Genomic DNA, 13,226 nt, shown 5'->3' on the forward strand with positions numbered 1-13,226 from the left:
TGTTGTTATCGATAGATGTGATTATGTGATAAAAATGAAAAATCTTCTCAATTCTGATACATATAAAGAGAGTTCAATTAATGAAATTTACACTGTATATGACAGAATTCACAGTTATATCTATGATTTATTTCTTGAAGGTGCAATCAATATCTATCAATACAATTTTTAAATGTTGATTTTTCCTATTACATCTACCATTTTTGGTCTTCCGAAATTACATAAGGATATACATCAACCCCCGATGCGCCCTATAGTAGACGCTAGGGGATCTATTAATCAACCTATAGCAACATTTTTAGATTCAGAGTTAAAGAACATCGTCTACACTAAACCATATGTCTGTATTGATTCATGGGATTTCCTTAAAAGGTTAAATGGTCTTCCCTACAATAGTAACTGGACTTTTATTATGACTGATATTAAAGACTTGTATACCACTATCCCACATTCCATTGGGGAAGAATGGTTTAGGGAATTCCTAGGTCAGAAAGGACTATCGCAAGATCATATTAATATATATGAACTTTTGCTAGGTTTGGTATTAAAATCTAATTTTATCTTATATGAAAAGGAAATATATTTACAACAAGATGGTATTGCCATGGGCTCTGCATGTTGTGGGCTATACGCTAATATTGTAATGTTAATGTAGGAATATAAATATTTATTAAATTCATCTTATTTTTCCTATGGTGATTTGTACTTGAGATACCAAGATGATATTTTTATTTTATGGTCTGGTGACAACAGTGAAATTGATTCTTTTATTTCCTACATTAATAATATAACCAGTTTTCTTCAGTTTACTCATGTAATTGATTATGTGCAAATTGCCTATTTAGATGTATTATTAAAGAAAGACAACATAAATCACAAACTGTTAGCAAAAATATATCGTAAGCCCACTTACTCAAATTTGTTTCTTCATTTTCAAAGTAATCATCCAACATTCCAAAAAAGAGCTATTGTCAAAGGACAATTAGTCAGAGCTGCTCATATGGTTACAGACTGGTTAGATTTTGTTGAAGAATGCTAATTTTTAAAAGCTATGTTCTTGAATCGAGGATATCCTGAGCTTTTTATTCTTGAACTTATATCAGAAGTAAAAGAAAAAAGAATTAAAGGTCATTTCCAACCTCTGTTGAATACAGATCCTTCCATTTTAGAACCATTGAATGTAATGAGCTTGGATTCAAATAAAAAAAATTTGTCTAATATTTCATCAGAGATTACTGATGATAATTGTGAGTCTTCTGCTATATAAGAAAATAATGCCTATACTAGTGCCTTTATTACAGCTTTTAGTGATGATAGTTATGCTTTTAGGCATATTTTCAAGAAAAACTGGGATGTCCTGATAGAATGATTCTAAATTTAGAAGCCGATTAGGTGACAAACCTACTACTGTCTTTAAAAGAAGTCTTAATCTGAAAAATATTTTTGAATACCATAAAAGGTTGTCCAATAAGGAGTGTATGACCAAATGTGGAACTTGTGTTTTTTGCAATATAGTCTAACAATAAGCCAAGTCACTATTAATCATCAAACTATACATATTAGGGGCAAACCATGTTGCAACCCCAAAAAGGTTGTTTATTGTGCTAAATGTTCAACTTGCCCATGTTCTTATGTGGGCAAGACTGAACGGAAACTAAAACATAGAATTAGTGAGCACTTATCTGATATTCGTTCTAAAAAAAACAATGCTCTATATAGACACATTTTAGAAAATAATAGTCACTGTTTTAAATTTATAGTGTTACAAACTCTTTCGGAATCAAATAGAGGGGGTGCCTGGTCATTACTCATTGAAAAAGCCGAACTATCTTGGCAATTGCATCTTGTTGCACATTTCTGGCCAGGATTAAATGAAGCAGCTTCAGTTATAAGTTTGCTTAAATTGAAAGCAATTTCCAGGTAATATTTGGTCTTAAATGTAAATGTTTAAATTTTATATTACTGGATGTAAGATAATATATATAATAAAATAACCTTTTTCTTTGAAGTAAGTAAGTGATTTTTTTCTTTTTTTCTAATAGAGAATATGAAATTTATGTTGAATTATTGTTATATGAAAGCTATTATAGGAGTTACCATCAGTCATTCTAGTTAAGCATTTTCTGGACTGCTATTGGCTAGTGAGCTGCAATATGCAATGTTATTGGGATATTAACAACTATTGGGAGGCAAGTTTGATAATAAGTGGTCATACCCCCTATATTTAATATAATTGTATATCTGATAGTTATGGTTATTATGTTTAAAGATGTTTTTCCATTGACCAATATTAATTGTTCAAATATAGGAGTAGGAAGAGCTGGTTATATATCCTGGTCTTGTTATTGCCCAGGTTCTGTAGCTTGATAGGAACCAGTTTTGTTATTGCTCTTTAATAGGTGACATCATAGGCCTAATAACAAATCTGTCTTATCTGGCTAGGATATAGCCTGTAAATGTTCCTTTTAAAAATCTTTCTGTACATGATATATATATATATATATATATATATATCTTTTAAAGATTTTGGATGATATAGACTGTAAGCGTGACTAGTTAGGTGATTTAGCACTTATTTGGTATAGTGAGTATGGTCATTTATTTTAGTGTTATTAATAATAGGTCTAAACTTGCAGGAGTATTGGCAAAATATTAACTATTTAAGAATGTAGCATGAAGAGGTGCATATGCCCTAGTATAAAGTTGCTTACTTATAGATTAGAGTTTAAGACAATCTGATTGGTTATCGCACTTATATACAGGATTTTATTGGTGTAATACTGTAAACTTTATATATAAGTTAGGCACGGTGACCATATTCCCTATTTTAGGGTTATTGGTAAATGTAATGTTATAGATGACCTATTAGGCTGATTAGGGATCATTTATTATTAAATGAATGAAATAACTGCGGGTGGTGCAGTGGTGCAGCGGTTAATGCTGTCGCCTCACAGCAAGAGGTTCTCCGGTTCAATTCTTGGCTGGGGTGCCTTCTGTGTGGAGTTTGCATGTTCTCCCTGCGTTGGCGTGGGTTTCCTCCGGGTACTCCGGTTTCCTCCCACATTCTAAAGACATGTTTCTGGAGTGTTTCTCCCCGGGCCTCCGCTGAAAACAGGATATGTGGAACCTAGTCGGACTTTCCCGGTCAACAAATGTTAAATAAATAAAATAAATAAATAAATAACAAATGTGTTGATGATTGTTTTTTTATGCGATCACACAGGCAGAGCCTAGCCCATTCTGTGCATTGTATAGGGCTATGTAACCTGCAAGTTATTGGTAGTTAAGCCCAAATTCGCCAGGTGATTGGTTAAATATGAACCAGTAAAAAATAGAGCTTTAAGGAGGTGTATATGCCTCAGTTATGGTATGTAACCTGTAAGTCATTGGCAGTTAAGATCAAATAGGCCAGACAATTGGTCAAATATGAACCAGTTAAAAATGGAGCTTTGAGGAGGCGTACATGCCCCAGTCTTGTGTATTATACATTTACATGTTTTGGTTGAAGTTAATGCTATTGGTTACCGCGTGTTCTATACAAGATTCCATTGGCCTAATAGCAAACACCAAGTGCATGGTTAAGATGCGATGGCTACATCCCTTTCTTTCGAGTTATTGGTGACTGTATGGTTCTAAATGATCTGACTGGTCAATTAGCAACTCATTTTTAAATAAATTAGAAAATAAATGTTCCTGTTTCACGATTGTAGTTAATTAAGAATAAAGATTTACTGACACAATAATGCTTATACATATTTATTTTTTGATGCATTGGAGGTTTATTGTAGATCTTGTGATGATCTATATGAAATCAAAGGCCAATTGCTTGTTCCGCTCTAGTGCAGAGATGCATTGGTCGGCCAGTTTTTTATATTTGGGAATAACATGAGCTCACTGAATTTGAGATATTATAATAAGTACTGTTCTGGTATATGAAAGTCTTGATCTATAGCGCTGTGTTAATGTAGATTTTATATAAAACTGTCCACCTAACAGCAATGAGTTTTGATGAGTGACGTTTGAAGTTTGTTCATATTAACTGGGCTATTTATTTATTACTTAGTTTTAAAGCATAAATCTAACTAGAACATGTTTAATGAATTTGGCTATAAATGAATTTGTATTGTGTAATATTTAGAAATGAGTGTGATATTTAATTGTTCGCATATATAGGTTTTATTTAATTGTTCGCATATATAGGTTTTTATATAATGTATAGTCTGTATATATTTTAAAATGGGTGGACCATTTTGGGTATGTTCAAAAATTTAGTGGATGAACATATCCGGTTGTATGATGATTTGTATTCTGTTTTGATCAATGTTGTTGAATGTTGATTGGATAAGGGTTGTATGTACACAGCCTATGGTGTATGATTAAACCAATGTTTTTATTGGTTATTTTGCAAGGGTGTATATTAATTGATGTATTTTTACTGGTCAAGGTTTCTTTTAAAAGGGTTTCCTGTTTAAAATGTATTATCTGATGAAGTTCCATTATTTACGGGACAAAATCCTCTGTGTGCGAATAAAAGGATATTATTTGCTGTACCAGTGGTCTTTGACTTCAATATTTCAAGTTTGCTATTGGCATATTTCAGCCTTGGTCCTGGAGGATTTTTTTTGTGCTTGCAAATTTGGTTTTGTTCGTGGTTTACAGTACTATTTGGTTTGTTAATATTTCCAAAGGCAGCAGCAGCTGAAAAATAGTTAAATTAGCCCCCAAAGCAGATCAGAAGTTTTTTAGTAACAACCTTAGAATGAATTATGTGCATTAATAACACCACAATATAAACAAAAGGAGACACCTTGCACAAGTTCAACAGTAGCATTCAGAACATGATACCATGTCACCTAAGCTGTGCCTTTGGTCAGCAATCATGGGTACATGGGAGATTGTTGATGCCTACTTATTTGCTATAATCAATAATAAAGTAGTTCTATTTTCAAAGACTAATATCTACTTAATCATAATTCATGAGACTAAAACTCATTTATTCAGGATAAAAAGATGAAATGAAATCTTAAATGGAAAAAAAAACACCCACAACCACATTTATGGAGAGGATCTCTGTAATCCTCTGTCTAATAAAACAAACTCTGATATTACAAGGCTATGAGTAAGTTGCATTTTTGACAACTGATTTAGTGGTAACCATGAAAGCTACCAGATACTGTTATAAGTGACTCACGTCAAAGCAGAGGCAGCTAATCACTCTAGAAAGAGATCCAGTTCATGTATGTTACATTAATACTAATCTAAAAAAAAAAACAAATTAAAATGGGTAAACTTTTGGATAAATCACTGAAAATAAATAAGAAATGATGAGAACACAAACGCTTGGAGAACTAACATGTTCCATATGTCCCAAAAATGCAGATCATCCTTATGTAAACAACTTAATTTAACCAGACTGATTCAGAAGTATAATTTTATAATGGTCATGACTACATCCCCATGCACTCCAATATACACCAGTAAGCTCAGTCACGGTCCTATTCCAACTCCCTTTACCAGCATTAAGTAATCATGAAATTCCAAGGCATATTCCTTTGTGGGATTAGGAAAACACACTTACCAGGTGCAAAAACTGTGAGGTAGTCCTTGGTAAGGGAGATCTTTCCAATGACATCATCATGCCTAGAAACAAGCACAAAAATGCATCATAAGAAGATGGCAAATAATGAAGTGTTTACAATAACTGACCATGAAACAGATATCTTACTTTCATGTCCTACCAAAACTACTGATTTGTTGTATAACTTTGAACTGAAATCACTGTAGCATAAGAAAGTACAGTTGTGTAAAATCTTAACATAACAGTATATGTATTTTTCTTCACTGTTGCAGTATTCTTAACATATGGGATTCTCTACTGTGGAATCCTGATGTCCAGCCAGTCTACAAAAGCCTACTATTGCTTTAAGGTGCACAGAACATCACACATATGCTCCTCATGTAGTATAGGGCATAAAGGTGACATCCAGATGTACCATCCTCAGAACTGATTGCCCCAGTGGTAACACCAGTCTAAGGAAACCCAGGAGGTAACCAGTACATCCAGGAAGGAAAAGGCCTAGAGAGAAGGAGGGAGGGAATGAATACTGCCCGGAAACACATCCTTGTGAAGCATCCATTCATGGGACTGAGTTAAAAACCTGCTCAGAGTGTCTGCCACAATTTTTTGACCTGAAGGGATATAAACTGCCTGAAGAGTCCCTTAATATTTGACAGCAAGATCCCATACCAAGAATAACAACCAGCAAAGAAGCTAAGATCTTGTTCCTACCTCTTTGTTTATATACCACATCTCTGTGGTATTGTCTGTGAATACCTTGACAGGTCCTCAAGAGAAAAGACGATGAAAAGCCTGAAGAGCCAGCATAAGACCTCTCATCTCTTTGACAGTGATGTGCTTTTTCTGCTGAAAAGGTGACCACACCCCCTGTACCTTCAGGGAGCCCCGTCCCACATCTGAACCATCTGTGAAATGTTCCTGAGAGGGAAGAAGGGGATGAAAATGGAGCCTTGGATTTATAGACAACTGCTGAATCCACCAGTGAAGTTCTTGCTTGAGACAAGGAAGAAGAGGAACTACAAAATCTAGAGGATGTGCATGTTGAAGCCAAACTGACTTCAGAAACCACTGAAACTTTCTCATGTGGAGTATAGGCAGGGGCAGCATTGGCATGGTGGAGGCCATGAAACCTAGAGCTCTCAGAAACTCCCTAGCTGTAATGCAGTCCAGAGGAAGAAGAGTTAGAAAGAAGTAAATGAGAGTCAAAGCCTTTGGAGGAGGCAGGGATGCGTACATCCAAACCTCTTAGAAGAAAAAATCTGGACAAAGACTAAAATGATTGGGGGGACAAATAGGGACAGATTTTAAATATTGCTCTTACCAACTTAGAAAGTTGATAGAATACTAGGTTTTGCATTAGCATGAATTTTCTGAAGCATGTGAAGTCTTAAACTCAAATGTTTGTCATTATTTAATGAATTCAATCCTCAGTTATTTGCCAGAAAAGAGCAGATGTTACGAGGAACGCACCAAAAATATGAGGCAAAAATATGGACATTCTGTGAAAACCTGTGCAATTGAGAGGTATGGATGCCAGCATGGGCACCGTCTGAATCCTGCAGCCCAGAAAGACATAATCCTGAGAAGGAGTCAGAGAACACTTTTTGAAATTTATTCTGATCCCCAGGCTCTGAAGAAGGGAAATGGCAAAATGAAGATTTTGAAAAAGGATCTCTGGAAAGGATTCCTGAATCAGCAAATATTTGCAACCCCTAAAGCCTGCAAAAAACAATCACAGGATCGAGACATTTGCTGAATAACCTTGGGCCAACAGAAAGGCCAAAGGGTAAAGCAGAGAACTGAAAATGCCAGGAAGCAACACAGAAATGCAAAAACTTCCTGAAAAGGGGATGGACTGAAATATGACAGTAAGCATCCTTGAGACCTAGAGATACCATATAGGCCTGAGAGAGCTCATGGAGCAAAAAATGAAAAAGAGTCTGAAAGGGCAGCATCCTAAAGGTGGGCATCTTCAGAAAAGTATTTAGATGGCAGGTCTAGAATTGGTCTCCAAGTACCCTCTTTTCTGGATACTGGAAACATTCTGGAATAAAACCCTGTCTCCCTTTGGGACATAGGAACCTCTTATATAGCATCTTGAATCAAAAGGTCTCAAAGAACCTCTGGGAAAAAGTAAGTTGTTCCCAAGGAAGCTGAGGAATGCCCATAAAAAAGGGACAAGATTTCCACACCATGAAATACCCCTGACAAATGATGGACCTAATCCAAGAATCCTGAGTAATCTGAAGCCAAACAGGAAGAGAAAAAGAAGAATGTAGCTGGGAAGAGATAGAAAGTCATATAGCACCTGGTTTGTCAAGAAAGGACAACTTCTGAGTCCATGACATCTGAGTAGTCTTAGTAGGAGGTGCCTGCTTGCCACTCTTTTTGCCCTTATTTAGACGGCCAATTTGCCTGTGAACAAAGGCTGATTCATTGGGATAATTTCTCTAAAATTTAGGTACAGGAGAGTGACAGACATTTGAGTTCCTGTAAGGCCTTCATTCATAGGTGTGCACTAGGCTAATGGCTCTGGAGCCTTTACAAGCCTAGTCCATAGGATTACTCTGGCATCGTACCACCAAACCTTAGTTCCCAGTGCCTCTGTAAAGTAGAGCCATTGGAGTGATCCCTGGGGTGAATTTTCTATTTCCCATTCACTCATCAACATTTCTCTTGAAGAGGGCTAGTGAGGCACTCCGCTTGACATGTATGAGAAGTCTATTCCATTGCATGGGCAGTCTCTGGTTTATGAACCTGTACTACCAGCTTGTTCTGTTAATTGTGGTAATGAGGTTGAGGTCTCTGGAGCATGTAGTGCAGAGGGATTGGGATTTCTTTAGATGTAGCATTTCTAACAGAGCTGGGTTAGACATGACTTTGTAAGTCAAGCAGAGATCGCCTCTAAGTAGGTGATAGGAGGCAGAGAATAGTTGGAGTTTTTTGATTCTGTCCCTATAGAACAAGTGTTTGAGGCCTAAGATCCTCTTTGTGAGGTATTTTTGTGGCCTCTACAGTTGTTGTAGGTGTCTAGTAAGGTACACTCCAAATGGGGCATTGCACTTGATGATTGGCCTAATGAAGGAAGTGTAGAAGAAGACAATGATCTCTTTCTTCCTGGATGCAAAACCCTTAGTAATGAGATGTGCCACATAGAAGGACTTTCTGACCACAGTGGCAATGTGGTGGTCAAAAGAGAGGTTGCTGTCAACCTGTGTTCTCAGATCGCTTATGACGCCTTCTGTGTTCAGTGGACTGACATCGATGTGGTAATTTATGGGAACTGTTTTTTTTTCCCAAAGAGGATGATGACACATTTTTTGGCATTGAGCTTAAGGCCATGCTTCTGACACCAGTCATTGGTCTCAGTGAGACCTTTCTGTAGGATGTCAACATCACATGGGGAGTTAATTATGGCTCCCACCTTACAATTGTCTGTGAACTTTGTCAGCCAGAGTCCCTTCATGTTGGCTTGAACTTCAGAGAAGTAGATACCAAACAGGAGAGGATCCAGGACCGAACACTGTTGGACTCCACTCGTAACTGGTCAACAGTCTGACCTGGAGTCAGCTACTTTCACACTGTGGGTTCTATCTGTGAGCCAGTTTGCAACCCACCTAGTGATATAGGGGTTGATGTCTAGCTTAGTGAGTTTTGCTATGATTCCTGAGTGAGGAATAGTAGCCTTGGCCACATCAAGGTAGGCTGTAGGAATCACCTTGCTTTCATCCACAGCTCTGGTGACTGACTCAAAGAAGTCAACCAGGTTGAGCAGGCATGATCTAACCTTCACAAATCAAACTGTGTGGGATCCAGAGTTTGGAGGTTCCCTATATCTTTGTTTATTAGATCCATGATGATTCGTTCCATAGGTTTGCATATCAGACTTGTCAGGCTAATGGGGCGATTGTTCCCAGGGTCTGTAGTCGCTCCTCCTTTGTGGAGAGGGATGACTGTAGTAGTGTGCCATTCGGTAGGGACAAAGCCTGAGGTGAGGCTGTGATTGAACAAGGCACACAGGTGAGGTGCCAGTTCACTCTGTACTTCATGTAGAACACAGCCAGGGATATTGTCAGGTCTCATAGAAGCTGTATTCTTGGCCTTGGACAGTGTTCTTTTAACCTGTGCAGCACTAATACTGGGTGCCTGGCAATCTACTGGTATTGTGATTGGTCCTTTGATGGGGGAGAGAGGGGTAAAGTTGGCACTGAATCTGTCAGCCAGTATATTGGCAATGTCTGTTGGCTCGGTATAGGAGGTGCCATTGTTTAACAGCTCCAAGCAAATCTGGGGATTGCCATGGAGATTCTTTACATAACTATAGAAGCCCTTGATGTTGTCTTTGATATCTGCTGCAATTATGTTTTCATAGCTAACTTTAGAGGATTTGATGAGGGATCTCAACATTTTGTTAAGGCTAATAAGAGAGTTTTTCCAGTCTTGGGACTTCACCTTATTTTGCATCAGTTTCCTCCTTCTGTTGTAGAGTTTGTTTATGGCAGGGGACCACCAGATTGGCTTCCTTTTTTGGAGGAGAGCGTCTTGGTTCTATTGGGAATGGCGAGATCCATGCATTTATGTACGTGTTCATACAGGGCATTAGTGTATGATTTGGCAGTCATGCAGCTGTTCTCCAATTGCATGGGTGCTGTGAAGTTAGCCACCTCTGTTTTTAGGAACCCAAAGTTAGCTTTGGAGAAGTTTTTGATGGTGGTTACCTTTGCGGGGGGGGGGGGCGGTTCCAAGGTGATTAGTTTGTGATTGGATCTAACCAGGGAGGAGTTGACTATTGGTACAGAGCAACTGTCACCCATGTTAGTAATGACCAGGTCAAGGATGTTGCTACCTCTAGTTGGGGTAAGAATGAGCTGGTCCAGGGCATTGGAATTATCGAATTCCAGGAAATGTTTGGCAAGTGTATTGGTACATGAGTAGTTTTCCCAGTTAATGGAGAGGTAGTTGAAGTCACCCAGTATGAGAGTGTTAGGTTGGACTCTTATATTCTCCAGGGTGCTTAGGAACATGGACTATGAGTCTTGGGTCATGGTTGGGGACCTATAGCATGCTACGACCTGAATTGCTGTCTTACCCAGTGTTAGCTGCACCTGAAGTATCTCTGATGTGTTATGTTGGGCTACCAGTCTGGAGGTGTGCACATCCTTTATGAATATGGAAACACCACCACCTTTGGAGCTTCGGTCCAAGTTCTGTGGCCGAAAGGTATGGAATGAGTTATAGCCTGATAGTGCAGGGACTTAAACAAAAAAGTAGCTGCATCCCCAAACAAAAGTTTATTATCAAGAGGAGCATCCATCATCTTAGCCTTGATATCATCAGGTAAAGGTCGAAGCCTAAGCCAAAAATACCTCCTCATCACTGAAACAAAAGCCAGCAGCCTGAAGAGGCATCTGCTGCATCATAACTACACTTGATAGAATGACGAACCACTTGAGAGGAAGCCCCTAACAAGGAAAGAGCAAAAGTTTTACCCTCAGAGTCTAAGAGATCAGAAATAGGCTGACACACCTGAGAAAGAAGAGCCAACAAATGCCTGAACATATGGGTCTGACAGTTACTAGCCCTAAAAGCCAGAGTAGCAGAGGTATAAGCCTTCTTACCTAGCCATTCCATGGTTCTGCTGTCTTTATCAGAAGGCAATAACTTGGGAGAAGGAAACAATTGAGAAGGCTTGTCAGAGGCTACAGACACCACTGAGGGGTCAGCAGCAGGACATTTGTACAAAAAGTCACAATCCTCAGGCACACTATAAAATCTATCAGGCTTCTTAGGAGCACAGGACAGACAGAATCAGAAGCTTTAGAGGAATTGTAAAAAGCATCCAGTAAAGCAGCCAAAACAGGAGGAATAGCAGAAGGTTTTGGAGATTCCATCTACATCAACTCATAGTACCTTTTATGGATGTCAGATACCTGAGCACAATCCCATTTAAAAAATTCCATAGTCCTGGTGATTGTGTCCCCAAATAAAATTTCCTCAAAGGGAGTATCAGGACTATTAGCTTCCTCCTCCTCTGACCCATAGTCCAAAGGAGAAGACATTTGGGAAGAGTAAGTAAGGGATTCCTCATCAGAATCTGACTCCTCTTCAGACGAATCATGTTCCCTGGGCCTTTTAAGGGGAGTAAGGGACCAAGGGGGCATGGGAACAGAAACCCCCTGGGGAGGTTTTAATTCCAGTAAAGTATTAAACAAACCCTGAATAAAGACCTGCCACTCATTCTGTGGATCCCTAGAAGCAGGAGAAACAGGTTTCATTTTTTTATTTCTTCTTTAAAAGAACATCCGCCCTATAAAATTTAGACGGCTCTGACCAGGAAAAAATTTAATGAAGAAATTCAATAACTGTAATATGAATTTCTTCCCCAACTAAAATCTGCGGAACACCCCTAGGCCCCTCAGAAATAATCAACTGTGGTTCCCCCTGAAAGTTCAAAACAGATGCCTGCAAAGCATCACCAGATATGCTGCCAGCCAGATCCTCACTGGCCTCCAACCCAGTCACAGCAGAGGATTCTAACAACAAAGCTGGATGAGTTTCTGGGTTCTCTCCAACCTTGGGAGAAAAGACCAGCAGAGTCAGGACAGCAGAAGATTCGCTTCTAAACTTTTTAACATTCTTCTTCCCTTAAAGGCTGACCCTCATGGCAGGAAGATGGGAATCTGTATGAGGATGACATGGCCATGGCCACAAATAGTGGCAGTCTTTTTTGTCTGCAAGTAAGATAGCATGACTCAGGCTGATAGAGGAGCAAAGGCAATCCCAATGGTGATGTATGTACCTATGTGATCTCCACTAGAGGATGGCCATGTGGTGGAAAACCCTACTTCACCCCCCCCTAGGTAACACTTAGAGGGATGGAGTTAAGTCATTCATACAAAGGGTTTCTTTGGTGCAATGCCATGAGAACAGTAAACACCTCAATATCTGCCTGTATGCTGACACCTCTAGAGAGCTCAAACCCTAAGGAATCTGATGGAATATTCCCCCATCCGTAAGGAATGAATAGGCTTGAGTCCATGAGGAGCAGGCTTAATGGCATCATAATAGTAGGGAGGAAAATGGACATAAAAAGTATAGAAAAACTGGATTTTTTTGTCCTTTCTAGACTTTGTTGATGTCATATAATGATGCTATATAATACATCTCTAAAAGCAGTTTTAATTATTTGCCTTGATATGTCTTATATGATCATACTGTGCTGAAGGAATAACCAACTAAACCTAAACTTATATGAAAGATATGGGGTATTAACATATAACCTGAACAATGAACGGAGGATAGGCAGTAGATTTTAAATTAATCACTGCTCTTATGTTTCTAGACCTCCACTGTCTAGATTTGGATACTGCTGGGAGAAAAGTACATTGCATAGGTATCCATTTCATAAAGTAAGACCTACTTAAGCCAAGTCTGTTGGTGAATAGGTATAACCCTAAATATGAAGCTGAAAAGCAAGGTTTCAAAAACAGAAGCAGCATTTGAGGTGAAGTCATTCAACAGTTGTCAAAGCTCTGATTATTCTTTACTAAATAATGTTTTATAACTTGCAAAATAAATATTATGTTGTTGTAAAACTGCATGTTGGAATACATTTTCTTAAAATGTCTGTCAAGAATATTATTAAGGA

At 38.3% G+C, this 13,226-nt stretch overlaps 1 protein-coding gene across 1 annotated transcript in view; it reads right to left on the reverse strand.

Moving 5' to 3' along the window:
• Positions 1-13,226, reverse strand: part of RASAL1 (RAS protein activator like 1) — a 1,855,221-nt gene that overhangs the window by 1,284,013 nt on the left and 557,982 nt on the right. The window contains exon 4 of the mRNA XM_044068436.1: positions 5,579-5,640. Within this exon, the coding sequence (XP_043924371.1) occupies positions 5,579-5,640 (62 nt within the window). The remainder of the gene's footprint in view (positions 1-5,578; positions 5,641-13,226) is intronic.

Source organism: Protopterus annectens, chromosome 4.part0 (genome assembly GCF_019279795.1).
Source record: "Protopterus annectens isolate FY-2018-M chromosome 4.part0, PAN1.0, whole genome shotgun sequence".
NCBI lineage: Eukaryota > Metazoa > Chordata > Ceratodontiformes > Protopteridae > Protopterus > Protopterus annectens.